The sequence below is a fragment of the Accipiter gentilis genome, chromosome 14 (assembly GCF_929443795.1).
Source record: "Accipiter gentilis chromosome 14, bAccGen1.1, whole genome shotgun sequence".
NCBI classification, from domain to species: domain Eukaryota; kingdom Metazoa; phylum Chordata; class Aves; order Accipitriformes; family Accipitridae; genus Astur; species Astur gentilis.
Window position 1 is genome coordinate 22,104,916 of NC_064893.1, and position 13,230 is coordinate 22,118,145.

Sequence of the window (13,230 nt, forward strand, 5' to 3'; positions counted from 1 at the left end):
AACCCTTCATGTCAGTCCCAGGTGTAACCAGAGAGCACAGTGAAGTGGGATTGCAAAGCATGGCAGCCCTGAGGGACTGCAGGGCCCTCCCCCAGATGCTGCTGCGGTGTTTTTTAGCTGCTCAGTGTAGTTGTTCGAATATGGCAACGGATACAGGAGCAGCAAGAGGAAACTTTGCAATCAGATGAGCACCAGGACAGGGGATTGTTCAAAAATATACATATGCATACCATATATATGCATGTGTGTTTTCCTAATGCATATCCTCATATGCTCTGTAAGGCATGTGCGTTTGCATGAAGGAATGAGTAGTATAAATGGATTTACCGTACATGAGGAGAGCTGCCATCTCAGAGAGGGGAAGGCAGCTCCCAGGGGGACGTGTGAATACGTGTGTTCTTTGAAATCCGCAATTCCTGTGGTGAGGTTTTTTCCCTGTAAGGAGCCCTGGCTCTGCTCAGTCCCTGGATTAAGATGCAGGTGGTCTTTAGGTCAGAGAAACTCTATTCCTCAACTGACAACTACAGGGTTTTATTCTTCAAGAAGCGATAAATCCACAAAAATAAAATTAAAAAAAACATTCCCGCCTCCAGCTTCCTCCTGAATTGTCCTTCTGGGGTCATCAGTCCAGGAGCCAAAGCAACGCCCCCAGCCAGGAGGCAGTGACCCTGCTGCACCAGGGTCAGGACAGCTGCTGAGCATCAGGAGGCGAGTACCGTAATGGTACAGAAAAGTGGGGCTGACAAGATTTTTTTTTTTTTTTTTTTTAAAGGGGTTGTAGCAGCTTTTAATTTATCTTTTCATTAAAAAATTATCCCAAGAACTGTTGTCACATTGGAGTGAGTCTGTGTGATATAAGTTAATCCTGTCCTTCATGGGGAGGAGAAGGAAGAGGCGTGTGGCAGCGTGGCTAATGCTGCTTCCCCTCCGCCTGTTCTTCCAAGTGGCCGACCTGCTCCGCCAGCTCGGAGACCTTGGCTTGGCAGTCAAGCAGGTTGTCCTTCAGTCCCGTTATTTCCTGAGAGTGGGCAGCCAGGGTGCCGTTCATGTGGTCCATGTAGTCCCACAGACTGCCCGTGTGTTTCTCCAGTTCATCCCTGATGCCATCCAGGCTCCCCGTAACGGCACCCAACCTGCTACAGACGCTCTCCACCTGGGCCACCCGGTCATCAAAGTGAGCAATCTCCTGCTGCAGGTCCTGGGCCACGCTCTTGCAGGAGCTCAGATCACTGACAATCCTGGCTTTGAGTCGCTCTAAGTCTCCCTTGAGATTCAGGACACGCCGGTTGCTGAAGAAGAGCTGGGAGCCTTGGTCGTTGACTTTCTCCTGGATGGAGTGGACCTCATCCTCAATCTTCCGCTCATGCTCATCCAGCGAGGAGTTGATGTGTGTCACGGTGTCCGAGTACTGGGAGACAGAGTCCTTGAGTCCTGTCAGAGACTTGCTCACAGTGTTCAGGTTGATCTTTAGCAAGGTGATTTCCCCTTGCAAAGCCCCCGATGCTTCCTCCTCGATTCGCCGCTGGATCTCCAGGATGGTGGCATTCAGCTTGCGCAAGAGGTCGTAATTGCTGTCCATCCGGAGGAGCAGGTCCTGGTTCTTGTTCTGGCAGTCTTCGATCTCTGTCCGGAAGGTTTCCACGTCTTTGGAGGCGGAGGTACAGCCCAGGGAACAAGTGCTCTCCAGCGTGATGAGGCGATTCTGCAACACCTCGAGTGTCTCGTCCGTCCGTTTCCTCATGTTGGCAAGCTCCCCCTCCAGCACGGGCACCACCGCTCCATCCATGCCCACGGGAGAACTGATGTTGTTCAGCTCCCCCACAATGGTCATGAACCTGTCCTCCAGGGTCTGCATTTTATCTTCAAAGGCAGTCCTCATGCCATCCACCTCTGCCACCACCGTGCCTCTCATGCTGTCCTCTATACCGGAGCAGCAGCTCCCCGTTTCTCTCTCTGTAGCATTGAGTCTGGCTTCCAGGTCCTCAAAGCGCCCTTCAAAAAGGTTTCCTAGGGTGACAGTGGAGATTTCTCCATCCAGCCGTGAGTGCAAGTTCTTCTGGGACTCAGAGATGCTGTGAAGGCCTTTCTCAAGGATGTTCATCCGATCAGTGAGGTAGTCCAGGTTGCTACAGCAGCTTTCCACCACCGTCAGCCCTTGGATCTGGGTCTCCAACTGGGAGATCTCTTTCTTGATCTCTAGCTCCTTCCCATCCAGCGTCTGCTGCAGCCGCAGGTTGGCAGCTTTCTCCTCCTCGCACTGCTGCCGCACCTCCTGGATCCGGAAATCGCACGTGGTCTGGATCTTCCCCAACTTCTTCTCGAAGCCGTCGAGCAGCTCTCCACGCAAGTTGCTCAGCCGCGTGTCCACGTACTCCTCCAGCAGGTCAATGGATGTAAGGGGTGAGGGCCGGGCCGACTCCAGCAGATGCTTGATCTGCCCGTCGTGGTCCAGGACCATGCCGCGAACCTCGTGCAGCAAATCTGCCTTGGTTTTCAGCACGTCGCTCACCTCCGTCACTTTGGTCAGGATCTCCCCCACAGGAGGGTATGTGGTGATGTCGGCTTTGTCCGCCACATCCACCAGGCCATCAGGAATGATGCCAAAGCCCACTGTCGAGTCAGGCGTGCCCGGGCTGTTCATCAGGGAGCCGATCATCTTGGTAGTGTCCTCCTGGATGGCCAGCCGCAGGCGGTCCCCCAGGCCGCTCACCATGTTGTGCAGGCTGTCATAGGACTGGGAAAGGCGCCTCACCTCCTCCTCCAGCCGATCCAGGCGGTCCCCGAAGAGGCCGGGCAGCTTCCTGCCTGCACAGGGAAAGAGATAGAGAGGGCACAGTCAGGGCTGGTGCTTCTTTAACTTCCCTCCTTGGCTATCTTCTAGGTTTGAGTCCTTTTTCATACTAACTAACGTTAGCTCCTGCCTCACTCTTATTGCCATTTCAGCGAAGTATCAGTCCACCCTTCCTCCTTTCCTCTACATCTCTTAAGCTGGTCAGGAGACCCTCTTCTTGGGATCAAGCCCTATGGTCCCAAGTTCAACAGCAGGTGATGAAAACAGCCTGGGGGAACTTCGTCTTGAGACGCAATCAACCCCTAAATTAATGGGAAAATGCTTTAAAGCAATGAGGAAAGGCAATTTTGAAATGGCACGTTTTGAAAGAATCTAGATTAAAAAAGCAAGTGATCCTCAAAGCAATCAAATGTCAGGTCTCTGATCAGAAAGTACGTCACCCACTGAAGGTTTGCCAAGTTCATGCCCTGTGCTGGAACAGAAAGAACTGGGAGGTTTGCAAGCGTGCCGGTGCTGTGGCAATGTGGGGATGTGAAGCAGGAGCAAGATCTCACCATACTGATTCTTCTTTGGTCCTGGAAACAGGTCAGGGTGGCTTTTTGGATAGGGAGGAAGTCTGGGGATTGGAAACATCTTTTGCCCAGGAGGCATTTTAGGGCTGGGATGTTGGGGCAGAAGGCCGGGTTGGTCGGTTGGGCTGTCGTGGCACCCTTCTCCCATGAAGCCTGGGCAGCACCTCCAGGCCAGCTCAGTCACTGTCTTGTATCCAATCTTGTATTTGGGTCTGAAGAAGGTGCGGTACCTTTCCAGGAGAGGGAAGGAAGAGAGAGGACAGTTTAGAGGAGCAACCTCAACGTCAAGCAATAGAGAAAAGCAGGATCATGGGTCCTGTGGGGTGTGGGAAATCCGGGCACATGGGAAAGCCTGGCTGAGACCCATGTGCTGCACCTGCAGACCATGACCCACCTCCTCCAAGAGCTCTTGCTGCACTATAGCTCAGTGGAGCATCATAGTACCCGTCCAGGGACACAGCTCATTAACCAGCACTCCAGAAACATGTGCCCACCCTCTCCAGGACTGGACCACAAGTTGCAGGTGTGACAGCACATGGTGAGAGAAAAGTTCTCCCCACCAAGTTGGTAACACAACTAGACAAGCCTGAGAAACAGCCCAGGCATGACAAGGGACTATCTGAGCAGAGCCGTTATTTATGTATCTGGTTTCTGGAGATGTGTCTTTTTTGCTTTTTTTTTTTTTAACCTGGGACTCCTGTTGTTAGTTTAGAAGAGCAGCTATAAGTGTATTGCTTTGATCTCTGGCCTGACAGATGACCACTGTGACAGATGCCACACAGTTTGGCAACTTTTGGCCCAGGAAAGCACAAGATGAAATGATGGAAGTGATTGCAAAACCCCTGCGAGAACATATCACTTCCAAGAGGGGTCTGGGCTGCTTGTCAGTGTGTTTTGCACTTTGAATTGACTTAGAGAATTTCCTAGTGGGGTAAAAAAATCCTCTTCTCAACTGTAATCCTGTCCCGAAGCCTTCAGGAGGGTTGAAATACCTTTGGAAAGGTATTTTCTCTATGGGTGGAGGGCATCAGTTTGATCTGAAGCCTAAGTGGCTTAGGCTGGTGTTGCAAGCGAGAGCTTTGGCAGTGGGGCATCAGAGCCTTGGCGAGGTTTACTGGGGTGATGCTGTGTGGTGTGCACAGAGGGATGGCTCCTTACACCTCCTCCTGCCCCCAACTGGGATGCCCTGGGATGTTTCTCCATCACCATTTCGGGCACTACAACATTGATCCCCCCCATACACAGCAAACAAGGGTGCAAGGCCACCTCCTTGCCCGGTGGGACACTAACACCCTCCCTCTCTACTCTCACTCTACGTGGGGTCCCCACCAGCCCAGGGGGGAGGACTCAGCTGCTCCTTGCTCTTCCATGGCACTTTCCCATGAGGCGGCAGGGCTGAGACAGGACCCCGCCAGCATCCGTGTTCCCCTCCACCAGCCGAGCTGAGCTGTGCAGGGCTGAAGACAGCGCATTTCTTACCACCTCTGAAATGCCAATGCTTTGAACCTGCCTTTTGGAAATTTCCGATCTGAATTTACAAGGGCCTGAAAATCCTGAAGTTTGCTGTTTTGCAAGAACACGCACAATCGGGCCCTTGTTCTTCTCCAGCACATTCAGCAGGTCTCGAAGGAGGCAGCACAACCGTCCGTGCTGCAGAGAGGGGCTGCGTAAGCCACTGGCACTTATCCGGTCACTCGGGGCAGCACATGGGGCCAAGCCCCTGCCATCCGTGTCCCCTCCCGGGTCCTCAGTGGCTCCAGCCCAGGCTGCAGCCTCCGGGCAATGCCACTTCCACACGACTCCCAGTGCGACACAGCCACCTCCGTACATACCACAGGGCAGGAGGAGAAAACAAACCCAATTCCTCTGTTCTTTGAATCACTCCAGAATTTCTCAACATCAACAATTTCCCAAAGGCATGGGACAGTTTCAAAACAAGCTCTTCTTTTTGTTATTCCTCTTCACAGGCATCGCTGAGTTTCTATGGACTTTCCTTCTGTCTTAGTGTGTAGAAACCTGCCTGGAGGTACCACAGCAGGAGACTGCTGCAGCCAGCCACTGTCATGGGATGAAGTGAGGATGAGGATGGCATCCAGAAGGGCAGGGCACCTTCTCTGTGTAATGCCAGAACCCTTTGGCACCTCCGAACCCTTCTCCCCCTGCTCCAAACGGCAGCAAGGGGAAGTATTTTTTGCAGCTGCACAAGCGTTAGCTGATGGCCCTAGCGCGTGGAAAAACCGTGTTTCCCTCTCATGCAGGGATGCAGCATCCGAGGCTGTGCAGAAAGTGCAGCTGTGGGTCCAGCTGCTTTCAGAAAACACCCTGGCTTCACCCTGGTTTTGTTTGAAGGGCTGAAGGGACTGAGCAGTGGACACTGTGGAGACAGGAGAGGCTTTGGGGATCTTGTCCACGGGTAACAGCGGCTGCAGGATGTCCTGAAGTCCCCAAATGCTGCTAAAGCACTTGTGATGGGAGGAAGGAAAGAACAAGTCAGTAACTGGGTCCGACAGCCCATCTCTGCTGGGAAAGGCTGTGTGTGGAGCCCATGGCACCGCTGGCACATGGTGAGTCCCGGCCGGCTACAGCACTGTGTGCCGGTGCCGCAGGAGGGGTGCCAGGCTACGACAAAAGCCCCTGTCAGCCCCATTTTCCTTGGTGCTCAGCTCTGCTGCTCTTGGCAGGCCCGGGAAGGATGCAGGAGAGCAGCATTTCTGTGCAGAGCAGCATCCCCAGACAGGGGCTGCGGAGGGTGGCGAAGCACAAAGCCCCAGTGTCCGCTCTGTCCCGGCTCTGGCTCCGGCACGGCAGGGTGTTTCCCTCCAGCACTGACAAGGTGGCAGAGAGTTTTGCAAATATTTCCCTGGGGCAGGAAGCCCTGAGCCATCCCCAGCCACGAGCTCCGTTTCCTCCTCACCTTGGTCAGGCTCTCACCCAGCTGCCATCTTTCTGCTAAATTGCGGGTCTGTGACAAAATGCTTCCCTGCACACATGCACATGCACCCCCCCAGCTTCCCGTGATTTCCTGATTTATTTCTGATGAGGGACAGAGCTCCCTCTCCCTCCTGACCGATCCCGTCTTGCCTCCTCTTGGCACTGCTGCCCTTCCATAAGCCCTTCGGCCCCTTTCACTGCCCTCTGGAAAGTGGAATTCATGGTTAGAAGGGTGGCACGGGTGCTTGGGAGCCCAAGAAGAGCTGTGACCTGAAGCTGGGAGGGGAAGGGAGCTGTGCCCCGGCGTCCCCCATACTCACAGCACTTTTCCCGGGCACTTGGGTCCCCAGCTGCACTTGTGGTACTCAGCCTTCACGTAGCTCTCGGCCCCGTCCTGCAGCGTGCACGTCACATTGCGCTGCACCACATAGGCACAGTAGCTCCTAGGGGGAAGCACAGCGAGACACCGTCACCCCCTGCCCCAGCAGATAGCAGTGCCCTGGCTATTCAACCAGCCCCCAGGCAGGCCTGCCTGCCCTTAACATTGCCCGTGAGGTCTCTGGGGGGGGGCAGGAGCTGGAGAGACCCCCCCCCCCCCCCCCCCCCCCCCCAGCTTGTGCAGCTGCTGGGGAGGGTGGCATCACCCACCCCACCCACCGGGGACAGGGACAGCAGTGGGGGAATGCAGGGAGTGGGAATGGAACAAAGTCCCCCAGTGCCCAGCTTGTTGCTGGCTGCACAGGCAAGGGGCAGGCAGGCGCTCCTGGTCTGGCCAGGCTGGGTGAGCTGGCTCCTGCTCCTGGGGTCCCCGTGCACCCCAGCTTTGACCTGCCCTCACCCGACCGCCTCCAAGAGCCCCCATGGGAGCCAGCGCTGCCCAGCCCTGCTAGCTGCCCTCTGGGTGCCAGGGCGCCAGCCCTCAGCAATGAGGAGCCTTTTCCTTGCTCTGGGTGGGTCCGGGCATCTCCTCTGGGTTAAGGGGGTGCAGCTAAATCCCTGCACCCTCAACACAGCTCTGCTCACCTTGGCTGTGCTGGGCTCTTTGCTCAGCCTCAGGCAGTGCCTGGCCCACAGCATCCCTCCAAGCCGGTGGCTGCCCCATCAACCCCCAGCTGTGGTCACCTGGCAGTTGAGCCCTGCCTGAGAAATCAGTCTTGGTGCTGGAAATAGGCTGAGCACCCTCACTTTCTGATGTTTCACTGGCAATTTCACTGTCCGCAAGAAACCCAGAGCCCCCACCAGGCAGGCCTGCAGTGCTGCCGCACTGCCGGTGGCCAGGTGCTGAGCACAGTTGCTGCTGTCACGGTCACAGTCATGTTGTCACCAGTGCTAGGGTCACCCGGAGCCTCAGCCCCAGAGCACAGCATGGCCTAGGTGGTGAGATGAGCTGGGAGGACAAGCAGAATCCCACCAGCAACAGCAGTTATGGGAAGAACATCCCAAAAATAGCTCCAGCAGTGTCTGGCAGCAGTGGTCTGTCCTCCTGCAGCTCCTGGAGTGCTGCCAGGGCCAGGGCCAGCCCAGAAGCCTTTGGACCTTGCTGTGGGTACTGTCACACTTGGACCAAGTGTGATGATACAGTCAGCAGAGGGAGGGGAGATGCAAGCTGGCCGCTCTGCAGGGCTGCAGCATCTCGTCTCCCTCCACTATGAAGGCAGGGACATGACCCAGGTCCCAAGCTGGATGAAGGCTGGAAACCTCTTCAGATCCTTTGGACGGGTGGTACAAGGAACAAAGCCTCTTCCCTTCTGCCATCATGCCTGCAGCTGGGTGCCACAGGGTACCAACCAGCTCCAGGCACAGGACCACTCCTGAGCCAAGCAGCAAACCCAGATGCTGAGGGTGAGGTGACTGGGAGGAAGGCTGCATGGGAAGGGCGTGGGAGTGCTGGTGGGACAGATGGAGGCCAAGGCTTTTCCAGCTGAAGGCAGGGCTGTCAGCAGGAGCAGATGGACTTGGTCCACAGGGGCAGAGACAGCAGGGATGTGCAGTGAGGCAGGGATTAAGGGCACTGGGACGTGGCAGACGGCAGAGTGGGAGGAGAGGACAGCACAGGCACACAGAACAGAGGTGAGGTGGAGACGGAGGGTCAGCAGGATGGAGCAGATGGGCCAGCGCGAGCTGGAGATGCAGGGAGGTGTTCAGTGAGGCGGGAGGATCAGCCTCTCCCCATGTGAGTTGGGGTTGCTGCAGCTCGGCTGCCTGGCCACAGGCTGGGAAGCAGCCAGAGTCCCCTGGCATCACCATCGCATGGCCTGCGGAGAGCAGCCTTGGGGCTGACCGGAGAAGTGAGCTGCAGAGCCTCAGCCCAGCAGTCAGGGGCTTGGCATGATGGGCTGGATGGTGCCGAGATACCTCTGGCAGGTGGAGGTGAGGGAAGGGACTGGGGCAGTCACAGTGGAGCAGAAGGGTTTAGGGAGGACTGCAGTGTCTCCTGTTTGGGGGAGTGAGTGTGCACAAGCGTGTGTGTGCATGCACAGCAGGTGGGTGTGCACAGCCCTCCCCAGCCCCCTCACTGTCACCCTCTGGGGACAGCAGCGGGGCTCTGGCTCACCTGAATAGGGAAAGATAGGTGAAAGAGGGACAAGCACCAATGGCAAACACGTGAAGACAAAGTACATCCCCTACCCATGCCAAGGCCTGCCATAACCCCCCAAGTGCCCCTGTTCAGATGCCCCGAGCAGGCTCCTCCACCTCCAACAGCCCACGTGGGGCAGGAGCTCCCTCCATGAAGCAGCAAGGAGCAAGCAGGTTCATCCTCCCTCCAACACCCCGGCTCTCTCTTCTCCCTCCCAGAGGGGACGCCCTGACCCCACACCCCCAGTGCATCCCCCTTTGCTGCCCCCAGGAGCAGCAACAGCACCTCTACTCCAGACCCTGGCCAAGGGCTCTCTTTGCTCTCCTGGGACGGGCACCACAACTCCCGGCAGCGACCGACATCTCCAGCCTGCCCAGAAGCAAGGGGCTCTGCCCTGGCGAGAGGCTGCCAGGCTCAGAGCATGTGCAGGGATCTGTGCTGCTCCCTGCTCCTCCAAAAGTGAGTCATTTATCCATGCACAGGGCCACGAGAGAGTGAAGGCCAGCCACTTTTCTTAGCTGGAGGAAAGGGAGATTGTGCGTGCGTGTGCATGTGGAAATTTAGAATCACTGTCTATCCATAAATCCAGGATCTACTTACAAACACACTGCAAACCCCCTCTGCAAGTAACCCAGTAGCCAACACAGGCAGATCTACTAGCCGCTACTAATAAACACTGCCTACCTGTGACTACTTGGGCTAGGGTGGTTCTGACTCAGTCTCCTTCTCAGAAACCCCTTTCCTTCTTACCCACCTGTGGCTAGCAGTTTTATAGCTCCAGCCTGACGTTTTAAGAGTGAGCAGCTGGAAAATGTTACAAGTTTTGGAAAGCTTTCACTGGCACTGCCAGTATTGTTCGTCTCGAACGTTACTTTATTCATTTCAGCTTGTTCATAACACCACATCCTCCTCTTTTCAAAGACTCCCGACAGAAACGGTTCTAGCAAATGAGCAGGGAGGGAAGCGAGCCCCCCAACAATGTTAACAGTCTTTTTGTCATTGAATGGAAAAAGTCTATAGTATGTGTAAAGCCCACATTCCTTATCTGCCTGAGCTTTCCAGGTTACTTGAAAACATATTTAAAGTCCAGTAAGTCTGCGCTTTACAAGCAAACGAGCAAACTCCCTCCAAACCGATCTGCGTTTTCATGCATAGGTCTGCGCGCTGCCATCCTCCCCTCCCACACATCACAGCCCTGCACCAGTGTCATGCAGAACAGGTACATGCACCTACCCCATAACCACACACGGGCATCCTATCCCCACCACCCCCAGCCCTGTCCCGCACGGGACTGCAGCACACACGGCTCCCGCCGCACGCAGCCCCCCCAGGCCTTGCTCTACACGGAGGGGGTGCACCGAGACAGAAGGGACCCCCCTGCCCCGCACACGGCGCTCCAGCCCTGCACGCCAGCCCGCCGTCAGTGCCCGGCAGCTGGTGTGGGGCAAGGGATGCTCGCGGCCGGTACCCGGGGGACCGCTGCCCAGCAAGGGACGCCCGCGGCCGGTACCCGGGGGGCTGGTACCCATGGTCGGTACCGGGGGTTGGGTACCCACCAAGGGGTCCCCCGGGGATGCTGCCTGCTGAGCCCAGACGTGTGGCCGGTAGCCGGTGCCCGCGGTCTGTGCCCGGTAAGGGATGCTCGACGGGAGGCCGTGCCCGGAAAGCCCCGCCGCGCAGCCGGTGCCCGCCGGATCGGTTGCGCGGCCGCGGCCGGGGACGCGCAAGAGGGTCGCTTACTTGTGCTTGCCCACGGGCTTGCCGGGGCCGAGCTGCGGGCTGGAGCCGGCCGTGTAGAGGCTGTACCTGCCGCCGTAGGGCAGGGGGGCGGCGGGGGAGTAGAAGGCACCCTTGGCGTCGGCGAGGGCCAGCAGCGTCCCTAGGGAGAGGCAGGCGAGCAGAGCTCCGCGGCGGCGCAGCGCCCGCGCCCGCCGCATGGTCCCGGGCCCGGCGGTGGCGGAGCGGGACGGGACGGGACGGGACGGGGCGGCCGCGGGCCCCGCCGGGACGGCGCTGCGGAGGGGACCGGAGCGCCGCCCGCTGCGCCCTGCCCTGCCCTGCCCTGCCCTGCCCTGCCCTGCCCTGCCCTGCCCGGCCCGGCCCGGCCCTGCCCGGCGGCACACGCTGCTCCGCCGCCCGCCCGACCCCTTTTGTACCGCGGCGGCGGGGGCGGGCCGCGCTCCTCCTCCGGCCCTCCCACAGCCGCCGACCCCCGGCCCCGCGGGCGGGGAGACAAAGCGGCCCCGACATCCCCCCCACCTCCCCGACATCCCCCCCCCCCCCTCGCCCCCGACACTCGCTCCCCACCCGCGCAGCGCCCGCGGTGCTGAAGCTCGACCCGCGCAGCCCCTCAGCGCAGCCCGGGAGGAGAGCGCTGCCGGCCCCGGAGGGGGGCTGGAAGGGGCATGCACCCCCCCCCCACCGCCCCGGCCTCGGCCCCAAAGCCGCCTCTTCTCCCACTGCCCCCTCCCCGGGCACCGGGCGGGGGTAGCAGGTGCAGCGGGGTCTGGAGCCGCGGGGGTACCCGCAGGGCTCCTGGGCCGCCCCCAGCCCAGCAGGACTGCTCTGCTTCACCCCGACGCCCAGGCTAAGAGAAAGGCTGGAGGAACCTTAACCCTGTCCCTTCGGGGCGCGTTCGGCTCGAGGTGAGCTGTGCTGCTGGAGATTGGCAGCTGTCAATCATTTGGCTGGCACCAGCCTGATGCATCCAGCACCAGCAAGGGCCCAGCGAACCCAGCACCTGAGTTGTGCAGGAAGGGCTATTTTGGAGCTGACCTCAGCCCTCCGTGGTAGATTCGGGTTTCCATTCCAGGCTCCAGGAGAGAGGGAGGGAATCCCTTGCCTTTCCCGGCAGACCCATGGACCTCCCACAGGCAAGGGCATTTCCTCCTAGGTGGTTTTGGAAGGCTGGTTCAGGTCTCCTACCCCTCCTGTGCGCTGCAGAGATAGATCCCTGCTAACCTGCACCCCGATGCCCCCACGCACAGGTGACCCACAGCAGTGGGTGCTGGGCCCTGAGCACCCTACCCTGTCCCAACAGCACTCCCCAGGCACCACATTAACCACAGTGGTGTAAGACGCTTTGTGTGAGGCAGGGAGAGGACCCCCACCTGGGACACTGGGCAATTTGGGAAGGGGGTAACATCCCCGGTGCTACCGAGTGGAGGTCAGCTTGCAGCCCTGCAGAGGTGAGACTGTGCCACGGAGCAGGAGATTTTGTCATATAAGCAGAGCCTGGGCTGAGCATCCCACTGACCCGGGGACACTTGCACCCTTGGGCATCCCACCGAGAACACGCCAGGGGTTTGATGAGGGTCCTGCCTCGGCTGGCAGAGGCCAGCCCCGAGTCAGCCTGGGCAGGGAAGCACCATGGCGAGGTCTGCAATGCTTCTCTGAAACTCTTGGAGGAAAACAGGAGACAGATGAGAAAGGGTGGCTGGGTGGGATCCCAACCTGCTGCTGGGGGAAGGAGGCATCAAGGCTTGGGCTGACACTGAGACAGAGATGATAAGATACCGAGACAAACGGCCTTTTTCAGTTAAAAGGAGCCTTTGGCTCGGTCTGAGGTGAATACAGAAACATTAGCAGGAGAAGAAAAACCCTTAGGAGAGCCATGCTGGGGGGAGGCAGGCTGGAAAGACCAGGCGGAAAACCAAGAGGAGGAAGTCTGTGTAATGAACCAGTGCATCCTCTCAAGCGGCTCCCTCCTCTCCGTTCAATCTGCTGCAGGGTGTTGCTGTGAGCCGCCGTGCGCTTGTCAGGCTGCACCCCAGAGGTGGCTGCATTATGGTTTTTACATGGTATATTTGGCAGCACATGAAGCACTTCTCATCCAGCTGGTGCATCGAATTGTTCCACACTGCTGCGATGCTGCAGCAGGGACAGTCTATAAGCAACTCTATAAAAACAAACAAAAGTTGACTGAGCCTGCATGGTTTAATGCTGGATGCTGAAGTTGAGAACTAACCTTGTGCACAGCCTTTATTTTTTTTCCCTGTGCGCAGGGAGTATGAGCCAGTTTTAATAACAGCGTGCTGCACGTGTGTGTCTGAGGCCTCAGGAAAAAAACATCTGGTGTTGCACGGTTTCAGAAAAAGCCCTTGGTCCTGGCCTTCAAGCCTGTGCTGTGATGAGCGGGCATGACAGGGCAGAGTTAAGAGTGCTTGTTTGTCCTCGCTAGCCTGGCTGTGAAAGGGAAGGAGGTGGGAGCCATTGCACTTGTGTGGGTGCGTGTGTGCGTCTGTCGCCTGTCCCTGTCATCCAACCCCACTTTTGAAGCTCTGGGTCACTTTCTGCCAGATTTCATAGGGAGGCAGGATCCTCAGAGAGACTGAATTCCATTTTGTTGTTCTATTGTC

At 57.8% G+C, this 13,230-nt stretch overlaps 1 protein-coding gene across 1 annotated transcript; it reads right to left on the minus strand.

The window, feature by feature from the left end:
• Positions 1-853: 853 nt before the first annotated feature.
• On the minus strand, positions 854-10,897 carry EMILIN3 (elastin microfibril interfacer 3). Its single transcript, XM_049816653.1, has 4 exons — positions 10,613-10,897; positions 6,615-6,737; positions 3,346-3,593; positions 854-2,805 (listed from the first exon to the last, which is right to left on the minus strand). Exons 1-4 carry the CDS (start codon positions 10,807-10,809, stop codon positions 911-913), a joined length of 2,463 nt encoding a protein of 820 aa, XP_049672610.1. The 5' UTR covers positions 10,810-10,897; the 3' UTR covers positions 854-910.
• Between the last annotated feature and the right edge of the window lie 2,333 nt (positions 10,898-13,230).